This window comes from Gymnoscopelus microlampas, assembly GCF_963454915.1.
Source record: "Gymnoscopelus microlampas genome assembly, chromosome: 21".
Classification (NCBI taxonomy): Eukaryota; Metazoa; Chordata; class Actinopteri; order Myctophiformes; family Myctophidae; genus Gymnoscopelus; species Gymnoscopelus microlampas.
In genome coordinates, this window is record NC_139958.1 from 7412457 (window position 1) to 7424472 (window position 12016).

The window sequence follows — 12016 nt, forward strand, 5'->3', positions numbered from 1 at the left end:
CCCCCGTCTGAAAATGTGTTGTGCCAGGGACCCCCAGGAGCAAAGATTTCTGTTAAAAATGTTCACTAATGTTCAAGATTTTAGAAAAATAGCAGATCTACAACCTCTACAAGCTCATATGAGCTTGTAGATATGCTATTCTTGAATAGCCAAAGTATAACAGGTTAAAGTGGTTAAAATGATTGAGGCGCTAATTCTCATTTAGCTGGGAACCCCCTGGAACCCCCCTCAATGACCCCCTGGGGGTCCCCGGACCCCACAATGAGAAACAATGTGCTACAGTATATGCAGAACAGGAACTCTGGGGCCTCATTTTGGGGTCATTGAAATTAGGTTAAGACAGACAGACAGACAGACAGACAGACAGACAGACAGACAGACACACACACACACACAGGCCCTCTTCTAGACCAGTGGTTCTCAAAGTGGGGTGGATAATGGGGTGGAAATGTATTAACACCTTTTGCTGGGGGACCCCCTGGAACCCCCCTCAAGGACCACTGGTGGTCCCCGGACCACTGGTTGAGAACCACTCTGCTGTACGTGATCAGGAGTGAAAGTGACTCCGACGCAGAGCTTGAGGATCAAACGGTTGACTTTCTGATTCCTAGACAGCCTCTCTCTCCCCCCCCCCCCCCCCCCCCCGAGCCACCGATTGTCACTTGATAAACAGCTCGATCCTCTTTATCTTCTCCTCTCTTCTCGCTCCCTTTTAACCCATTAACAACTGAGGCCGATTCTACAAAATGTTTTTTTATTTATTTAGAATGTCTTCTAAAAACATTTTTTTGAAAAAACGTGTTACTATGTCAGTGGTTCTCAAACTTTTTCATGTCAAGGACCTCCAAAATGTATAATGTATTTGGCCGCGCCGACCCCCATCTCAAAATATTTTTTTTCCAGGGACCCCCCAGAAGCAAAGATTTGCGTTACAAATGTTTGCTAGAAAAAAGATTTGCACAAATTTTTTACGATTTGCACACATTTTTTACGATTTGACGAAGATTTGAGTTCAAAATGTTTGCTTCAAAAATATATATATTCAAAGAGTTGCACATTTTGCAGTTGCAAATTTTCAATTTTTTTCAAAAATAGCAGATCTACAAGCTCGTAGCGCGGCACTCGGTGCCGCGCTATGAGCTTGTAGATCTGCTATTTTTGAATAGCCCAAAGTGTAAAATTAATGCTTTTTAGCTCAAATCAAAAAAAGATGCGACACAGATGCGTTCCAGGTCTTACTGGGTTAAGATTGTTGTCTCTATATCCTGTTTGACAATCTGCTTCAGATTTGATGGATTCCCTCTTAGTTCACTTCCACTCCTCAGCAACCTGCTCTGTCCTGCTCTGAAATACAGTAATCATTCATGTGTATTGATTCATATCCGTCTTCAAATGCCTAAGACTGCATAACTACTAGACCCCACCGTGCATTCTACTCATCTCAATCACACGCACGCGAACGAGCGCACGCCACACGCACGCAGTGGTGGAAAGTAACTAAGTACATTTACTCAATTTACACAATTTTTAGGTATTTTTACTTTACTGGAGTATTTCCAATAGTTTTACTTCTACTCCGCTACATCTCAGAGGCAAATATTGTACTTTTACTCCACTACAGTTATTTGACAACTTTAGTTACTAGTTACTTTGCAGACATAAATTATTATATTAACATACATTAACCACTTTAGCCCTATTTTATACATAGGCTATTTTCAAACATTTGAGTACTTTTACTTTTGGCACTTTAAGTATATGTTGATGCCAAAACCTTTGTACTTTTACTCAAGTAACATTTTGAACACAGGGCCTTTTACTTGTAACAGAGTATTTTTATATTGTGGTATTGGATATATCTGGAGTACCTCTTCCACTTCTTCCATATGTGTGCGTGCGCGCACACACACACACACACACGCACACGCACACGCACACACGCACACGCACACGCGCACACGCGCGCACACACGCACACGCCCACGCCCACGCCCACGCGCACGCGCACGCGCACGCGCGCGCGCACACGCGCGCACACACGCACACGCACGCGCACGCGCACGCGCCCACGCCCACGCCCACGCGCACGCGCGCACGCGCACGCACACGCGCACGCGCGCACACGCACACGCACACACACGCACACCCCCACGGGGTAGAATCATTCATGGTTAACATTCAAGTCAGTGCACAGACGTCACATCTCGACACAGAGCTCTGTGCTCCTTCAACTGAATCCTCTCCAAAGTGAAGGAGAACCTTTTTTCCAGACCCTTCTCCTCCCGTAGGTTGAAAAGCAGGGAGTGGGATTGATCTGTTCTCCAAACATTCAAAAATAGTTGGAGGCTTGGACCGGTGGTTTTCAACCTATTTCATATCAAGGTCCATTATTTATTCCAGGGCTCTTCAACAGGGGGTCCGGGACCCCTAGGGGGTCCTCAGAGCTCCTATAGGGGGTCCGCCAAATCGTTGTGTGATTTTTTTTCATTAACCACTTCAACCAAGCATCCCTTTTCTGAGGAGTACTTTAGCCAAAAATAGCAGATCTACAAGTGCACAACGCCTCGCGCCGCGAGGCGTTGTGCGCTTGTAGATCCGCTATTTTCGGCAAAGTGGTTTGATGTATGGGGGGAAAAAGAGCAGACTAAGTACAGAGTGAAAGGTCAGGTTTACTAAGTATTGTTTAAGTGCATGGTTAAATGTCTGGAAATCCACATTAACATGAATCCAACATGATAGTGCTGTGAAACAAGTCTATGAAGCTGCCTATGAAAAAATAAATATTTGATACAATATATAATGGGGGTCCCTACTTTATCTCGCTCTCAGCCAAGGGGTCCTTGGCCTGAAAACGTTGAAGACCCCTGATTTATTCGGCATTTGAGCCACGGAACCACCGGTTGATGAGATTTTAGCCTCTCAGACCCAAGACTTAAGAATCTTTTGTTATCATTGGTTGAGATTTTGTCAAAATAACAATTTTTCTACCTTCACTAATTACGTAGACTTCTTGTAAATTAAGTAATGCAGATGTTTAACAATAATTGAACTCTTGAGAGCGTAAAATGAAACCAAATGGACCCTTACGGGTCCATTTGGTTTCATTTTACGCTCTCAAGAGTTAAAGGTCTATAAGGGTCCATTTGGCTGTACCAACTCTCCATCATTTAGCTGGGGACCACCTGGAAACTCCTAATATGGTCATGTTGTGTAAGGCTGTACTGTATGTATGTATTCTAATGCTCATGTGACAGCCCGAATGGTTTTATTTGCACCTGTTAATAAGTATTTCTGTTTCAAGACATGATGTGTTGATGTAGGCCAGGGGAAAGGGTTGCAAATAGACAATTATGTTCCGGGCTATTTGACTCTCAACGGCTTTTCTAACCATGTGTTTAGAGCTTATAGCTGAAGACACTGCGGTATTCTCCAAGAGACGTTGAAACTTTCTTTGGGTAATTGGCGATCGAAAGACAGACAGACAGACAGACAGACAGACAGACAGACAGTGTATGTTTGGAGGTAGTCCAACATTTTAAACATGTTGCACAAAATGACAGCTATTTCCCAGATTTAACATCATGAAGCACACTAATAAAATTGTTTAAATAGCAATGTCGAAAATAGCTGATCTACAAGCTAGAGATTGTAGATCAGCTATTTTCGTAAATAGAAGATGTATGTAACGTCTATGTATATATATATATATATGTAACCGCAGCCACTGTGATGCGTTGTGAGCTTGTAGATCTGCTATTTTGGAGAAGGCTTGACAATCTTTGGAAGATGTGAGTACTTTTACTATGGTACTTAAAATATATTTTATATAGTAGTGATACACACGCACACACACACACACACACGCACGCGCATGCGCACGCATTGAAAAGCAGGGAGTGGGATTGATCTGTTCTACAAACATTCAAAAATAGTTGGAGGTTTAGACTAACAACATGCACGCACACGCACGCACGCACGTGCGCGCACACACAGACACAGACACAGACACACACACACACACACACACACACACACACACACACACACACACACACACACACACACACACACACACACACACACACACACACACACACACAGTCACACCAACAGGATATTGTAGAGGTGGATCAAGTGGTATCAGATCACCAACTAATGATCTAGCCTAAGCCTTGCTACTGGAAATAGATACTGAAGCGTGCACGTGTGCGTGCGTGCGTGCGCATACATCATGTCGGCCTATTTGTAAACAAGTGCATGCATATTATCGTGTATGCGTGTTACATCATGTAACTCTATTGAGTTTTGTATGGGTAATTGGGTATGCAGTGCACACGCGCGCTTGTGTGTGTGTGTATGCATGGATCATGCGCGCATCCTCTTTACGTGTACGAGCATTCCTATGTAATCGCCAAAAGATAGCGATCCTCCGCAACTAAACAGATGCATAATGACAGCATTCACTCAAGCCAGAGAAAGATGGTCAGATGAAGGAGAAGAACAGGGGAACAGGCCGCTGCTGTCTCTCCAGGCAAATCGGAGCTTATGTTGACACAGTGGCCGATTCACACTAACATAAACAGTTATATAAGAGTCGCTAGTGCAGCGTTATTGGCCACGGGCAGAAACTTTAAAAGCTTTTTAACCCATTAAAACCGGGAACACATCTTTGTAACCACTTTTAACCATTATTTTACACTTTGGCTATTCAAAAATAGCAGATCTACAAGCTCCGCGCTATGAGCTTGTAGATCTGCTATTTTTTGAAAAATCGTGAAAATTTGTGCAACTCTTTGAATATATTGCTTTGCTTCTGGGGGGTTCCTGGAACTAAATATTTTGAGATAGGGGTCGGCGGCCAAATACATATAATTTTGGTAACTTGTTAGGATTAGGATAGGATTTTGAATACATTTGTAGAATATATATTCAAAGATTTGCAAAAAAATAGCGGATCTATATATCTGCTATTTTTGAATAGCCAAAGAAATCTAAAAATGACACCGATTCTTTCCCGGTCTAAATGGGTTAAGTAGTTCAACGCCAGAAAAAAACTCCTCAGATCAGGAATTCATACCAGATAGATAGAGAGAGTGTGTGTTTCAAGGCCACTGAAAGCTTTCGAGACATGTGGAACAGACCAACAACATCGTCATGGCAACCCTCTTATGCTGGAGCTGTGTAGCTCAATCAACAGCTGAGCTGATCAGCATGCTGCTGTACTACAGACGAGGGGGTCAGTGCGAACGCAAATCTGTGTCGGGGCCGATCTGTGATCAGCATTATGCATGCAGAGACACTATAGGGGTCAATGCTGCATACATCAGGGCTGACCTGTGATCGGCATGCATGCAGACACAGGGGTTTGATTGATTGATTGATTGATAGATAGATAGATAGATAGATACTTTATTTGTCCTTGCGGAAATTCATTTTGTGCCAAGCAGCCATCAGGATACGAAAATCTAATTATTGATGAAATACTTTATTTAGAAGGTTGCAGAGAAAACGCACATGGAAGTACAGTTTACAATACATGGTCAACAAAAATGGATCGCTCATGAAAGCCGCAATGGCGTGTTTCAAATGAGATCCTCACGTACTCAATTCATGGAGACTTTGACAGGGGCAAGTTTGGAATTGCAGCCTCCTGAAGCCTCCTGAAGGTGTTCTTTTAGGGCAGTTTTGAAAGTGAGTAGGGTTTTACACTCCTTTACTCCTTTTGGTAGGGCATTGCGCATTTTTGTTTGCATAGCATTAGAATTTAATTTATTTATCATTTATTTATCTCCCGAGTTCATTCCCTTGTTTGTGCCAAATATGGGTTGGACATGATCAGTGCAGCTGATTTGGTGTTGTGATCGTGGACTTCATTTAAGTTTTTGAAGTATTTAGACAGGTACATGGGTATCTCAATGTTGTGGTGTATCTGGTAGACCAGCCCCATTGCAAGTTGCCGTACTCTGTCCTCAACCCTGAATGCATCCGACCCTAAACGTGTAAATGTGAATGTAAGCTACATCAGGGCTGACGCTGACCTGTGATCAGCATGCATGCAGTGACATAGGGGTCAATGTGAATGTAAGCTGCTTCAGGGCTGACCTCTGCGCTGCCTGCAGCGATGACTGAGCTCTGAGAAATGTACTTACTGTAGGTAAAAGTAGAAAATACCAAAATGTCGAAATATTCTGCATTCACATTTAAATTTGAAATTTACTATAAATATATACATTTTTTAATTGAAATTTGAATGCGGTACTTTTACATGTATTACCAAACACTATAAAATGCTACAAATGCCTCACTGCTTGGCACCCAGCATCACGGTTGGCCGAACCAAAATTACGGAGAGTTGGGACATCTGGAGGTGCACGAGTTCTGAGACCGCCCATCAGACGTCAATTTGTAGCCATTTCCGAAGAAAAGCGTTTGAAGGATCAGGTACTGGGCTTAAGTACCTGAGACAAACTAGTGTCATGTCCTGGAGGTTGTACTTGTACATCAAGGTGCCTCGCCGGCTCTGAAACCGTTGGTTTCCAAGGCAACTTACTTAGTGCTGAGGTGTCTGAATCAGCATAGGTAGCATACACCTTCCCTTTCTATTATTCATCTGGTAGGAGACAGTGTGGGGCACATCAATGAGGTAGGTGTGTGTGTGTGTGTGTGTGTGTGTGTGTGTGTGTGTGTGTGTGTGTGTGTGTGTGTGTGTGTGTGTGTGTGTGTGTGTGTGTGTGTGTGTGTGTGTGTGTGTGTGTGTGTGTGTGTGTGTGTGTGTGTGTGCGTGCGTGCGTGCGTGCGTGCGTGCGCACGCGTGCCACACCTGCCAACACTCCAAAGATTCTAGCAGGAGTCTCCATACTTCTATCTCAAGCTGTGCTCCCATTTTATCATTTATTTATCCCGTTAATCTCCCGATTTCATAAGTAATGCATGCGCACACGATACCTGCCTATACTGCGCTCGTTCGCTCAAACCCGCTCTGTTCACTTTGCTGCTGAAAAGTGAGAATGGATGAAAGAAGAATTTCTTCCCAAGAAGAAATACGCTTCTACATTTCACCTTCCCGTCTCCAACCCCCGAATATGTCACATATAGGCGAACACTGTCACAATGTTTTGAATAGACGAAGTATAAAATAGGCCTTAAGTGCTTAACCCATTAAGATCTGAGGCGATTCTTAAACATGTTTTCTAAATCCTAACAGTTTTTTGAAAAAAAAAAAAAAAAGATTTTTCAAAAATAGCAGATCTACAAGCTCATAGCGCGGCACCGAGTGCCGCGCTACGAGCATGTAGATCTGCTATTTTTGAATAGCCAAAGACATCTAAAGTGACACAGATGCGTTCCAGGTCTTAGTGGATTAATCTGTGAGATATGGTTATATGGGGGCGGGTTTGTTGAGGGTTGCTATTACGGAGAGAGAGAGAGAGAGAGAGAGAGAGAGAGAGAGAGAGAGAGAGAGAGAGAGAGAGAGAGAGAGAGAGAGAGAGAGAGAGAGAGAGAGAGAGAGAGAGAGAGAGAGAGAGAGAGAGAGAGAGAGAGAGAGAGAGAGAGAGAGAGAGAGAGAGAGAGAGAGAGAGAGAGAATGAAGTGAGTGTGATGTGATGTATCTGCAGAAGCACGTGAAAAGGGTTTCTGTATAGTAATTAGATTGCATGTACTGTAGTGTGTCTGAAGGATGGGATTCCACCAACTTGAACGTGTTCTCCTGTGTGTGTGCGTGTGTGTGTGTGTGCGTGTGTGCGCGTGTGCGCGTGCGTGTGTGTGTGTGTGTGTGATGGCACCTACCTGGACGTGTTCTCCAGTGTGCTGCGGACCTCACTCATCTGCTCCTTGCCAAAGTACACCACTGTCAGATGAACACGACCGTCCTGGCGCACACACACTTCCCTGGAAGCGCACACACACACACACACACACACGTTACTATACTTGTGAGAGCAAAGGTTTAGGACGACAATTTCATAAATGTCACTTTTTCCATTTTTGGCCATTTAACCCATTAAGACCTGAGGCCGATTCTACATGTCTCCTAAATCCCAATTCTGAAAAATGTATGTTTCTATATCAGTGTTGCTCAATATTTTTCATGTCAAGGACCCCCAGAATGACATGTATTTGGCCGCGGACCCCCATCGCAAAATATGTTGTTCCAGGGACCCCCAGAAGCAAAGATTTGAGTTAAAAATGTTCGCTTTAAAAATATATATATTCAAAGATTTGCACACATTTTCACTATTTAAAAAAAATAGCAGATCTACAAGCTCATAGCGCGGCACTCGGTGCCGCGCTATGAGCTTGTAGATCTGCTATTTTTGAATAGCTAAAGTGTAAAATAATGCTTTTTAGCTCAAATAAAAAAAATTACAGATGCGTTCCAGGTCTTAATGGGTTAAACCCTAACCTTAGTTTTAATTAGGAAGAAGAGACAAACTGGAAAGGAGACTTTTGGAATAATAGAGCAAGATATCTCACCAATATGTGTAGTTACATCATGGCAAGGTAACTACACCATTGGTTGTCAAAGTGGTGTCCAGGGACCCCCAGGGGTCCTTGGGGGAGTTCCAGGGGGTCCCCAGCATCGCAATCATTCATTGTAACCACTTTATCCATTTATACGCTGGCTATTCAAAAACGGCAGATCTACAAGCTCACAGCACGTCACTTCATGCTGCGCTGCAAGCTTGTACATCAGCTATCTTTGAAAATATTTTTAGAATATCGAACACGTTTGGGAAAAAAAATATAATTACATTTTTTTTTTAACAAATCTTTTCTTCTGGTGGTCCCTGGCACAAAACCCTTTCAGATGGGAGTTCCGTGGACGAATACATATTCAATTTGGGGGTCCTTGACACAAAAACATTACAATTACATGCATGCGAACAAATGAAGTTGGCCGGTATTGGCCAGACCGACATATCGGTTGGGCTGAGGGCTCCACTAGAAAATGTCTACAAAGGACACATCCAGAGAAAAAGAGAGACAAAGTAAGACCTAGTGGGACATTCCTGCGTGCATTTTAATGGAGACATGTCAAATATACCACACACATGTCGACCATGCTTCATCTGGCCTCCCTAAATGCATGCATAGATGCACAAACACAACACGCACACTGCACACACACACACACACACACACACACACACACACACACACACACACACACACACACACACACACACACACACACACACACACACACACACACACACACACACACACACACTGCACTGTTGGATTAACCGACACTAACTCCAGATCTATGGCTCGTGTGGTGGAGTGCATCATGCCGTATAGGCTCAGTCCTCGCCACGGCCGGTCTGGGTTCAGGTCTGACCCCCGAGGCCCTTTAGCAGCCTGTCCTTCCCCATATCTCTCCTGCCATTTCCTGACTCTCTCCACTGTCGCTAATACAGGCGTGAAAATGTCTAAGAAATAACCAAATGAAGGATCTCTATCTCCAGAAAAGATATGAAAATATATGAGTATTTCGACAGATACAGCATCTAGCCTCAGTAGCCTGTGTCATCCAAATAGCGCACGTTTCTTGATATTTGTGTATTATCAGTGTGTGTGTGTGTGTGTGTGTGTGTGTGTGTGTGTGTGTGTGTGCGTGCGTGTACATACTGTATACTGTATAGACAGAGAGAGGCGAGAGGTAGAGCGAGGAAGAGAGAGACGGGAGAGAGAGACTGATGTTTCTATATCAGTGGTGCTCAAACCTTTTCATGTCAAGGACCCCAAAATGATATGTTTGGCCGCCGACCCCCATCTCAAATAGTTTTGTTCCAGGGACCCCCCAGAAGCAAAGATTTGTGTTACAAACGTTCGCTTTAAAAGAATATAATATTCAAAGATTTGCACACATTTTCACAATTTTTCAAAAATAGCCAAAGTGTAAAATAATGCTTTTTAGTTCAAATCAAAAATGACACAGATGCGTTCCAGGTCTTAATGGTATTGTTATCAGTGTCTGTGTGTGTGTGTGTGCGTGTGTGTGTGTGTGTGTGTGTGTGTGTGAGTGTGTGTGTGTGTGCGCGTGTGTACTGTGTATACTGTATAGAAAGAGAGAGGCGAGGGAGAGAGTGGGAGAAAGAGAGCAAAGGGAGAGAGGGAGAGCGGGTGAAAGATGGAGAGAGGATGAGAGAGTGAGAGATGGGTGGGAGGAGTGGGAGAGAGAGCGAGAGAGAGAGTCAAACTAATCAGCTAATACGGCTATTTGCTCGTTGCTCAGCAGTCTGTCACCATCAGCAGAGAAGAGACATCCTCCTTGAAGGCTGATTTGTTATATATGCCTGCTGCTGCTGCTGCTGCTGCTTATCAAAGCTCTTTTTACATGTAAATCCTGCTTAGTAGCAGTCTTGTAGCCCATTAAAACATTAAAACGCCCCCTGGGCAGAACAGCAGTGTGTGATATATATATATATATTTATACAGCACGGCTAGCATTCCCTCTTCATAACGATAAGTCGCTGAGGTAACACTTTACCCTCATTCACGATTAACCCTTTAAGACCGGGAACGCATCTGTGCCATATTAAGATGTCTTTAGCTATATAAAAATAGCAGATCTACAAGCTCATAGCGCGGCACCGAGTGCCGCGCTATGAGCTTGTAGATCTGCTATTTTTAGCGGTGCCAACCGCTCTACACTTGACTTTGTCCGTATGTCCGTCCGTCCGTCCGTATCAGCACGGGATGATGAGCACGGGATTTTACACAGCTATAACTCCAGTTTGCAACATGCCACCAAGTCCAAATATGGTATGTGGACTTAGACCACCAATAGGGACGAGCATGAATTGCTGAAGTTATCACAGCGGGGTCCAGGGACCCCCCGCGTATGTTCTGTCCGTCCGCCCGTTTAGGGCACGGGATTTAAAACAGCTATAACTCCAGGTTGAAGCCTGCCACCAAGTCCTAATTTGGTTTGTGGACTTACACCACCAATAGGGACGAGCATGAATTTCTGAAGTTATCACAGCGGGGTCCAGGGACCCCCCGCGTATGTTCTGTCCGTCCGCCCGTTTAGGGCACAGGATTTAAAACAGCTATAACTCCAGTTTGCAGCATGCCACCAAGTCCACATTTGGTATGTGGACTTACACCACAAATAGGGACGAGCATGAATTGCTGAAGTTATCAAAGCGGGGTCCAGGGACCCCCCGCGTATGTTATGTCCGTCCGCCCGTTTAGGGCACGGGATTTAAAACAGCTATAACTCCAGTTTGCAGCATGCCACCAAGTCCAAATTTGGTATGTGGACTTAGACCACCAATAGGGACGAGCATGAATTGCTGAAGCCCCGCCCCCTCTGTCTTCCCATTGGCTGGCCTTTAAACAGCCATAACTCACGTTCGCAGCATGCTACGGAGTACAAATTTTGTGCATGGACTAAAACCACCAATAGGGACAAACTGTAATTACTTAAGCCACGCCCCCTCTATCTGCCCATTGGCTGGCCTTTAAACAGCCATTATTCCAGTTTGCAGCATGCTACCAAGTACAAATTTGGTAAGTGGACTCAGACCACCAATAGGGACGAACTGAAATGAGTTACGCCCCGCCCCAAAGGCACCGCTTCCTTCACACAGGGTGTGATTTTTTTTTGAAGAGTCGTGAAAATGTGTGCAAATCTTTAGTTTCAATATATATATATATACTTTTTTAAAGCGAAAGTTTTTAACTCAAATCTTTGCTTCTGGGGATTTTACAAATGTCTTCTAAATCCTAACATAGTTTTTTTTTAAATACATTTTTTTTACTTATGTTGCTATATTATCAATGGTTTTCAAACTGTTTTCATGCCAAGGACCCCCAAAATAATATGTTTTTGACCGCGGACCCCCTCCCATCTAAAGATATTTTGTCCCAGGGACCCCCAGAAGCAAAGATTTGAGTTACAAATGTATATAAAAGATTTGCACAAATTTTCAGGATTTTTCTAAAAATAGCAGATCTACAAGCTCATAGCGCGGCACTCGGTGCCGCGCTATGAGCTTGTATATCT

General features: G+C 43.8%; 1 protein-coding gene across 1 annotated transcript in view; it reads right to left on the reverse strand.

Annotated features, from left to right (window-relative positions):
- Positions 1-12016, reverse strand: part of csgalnact1a (chondroitin sulfate N-acetylgalactosaminyltransferase 1a) — a 59499-nt gene that overhangs the window by 14182 nt on the left and 33301 nt on the right. The window contains 1 exon segment of the mRNA XM_084047598.1: positions 7789-7890. Within this exon segment, the coding sequence (XP_083903724.1) occupies positions 7789-7890 (102 nt within the window).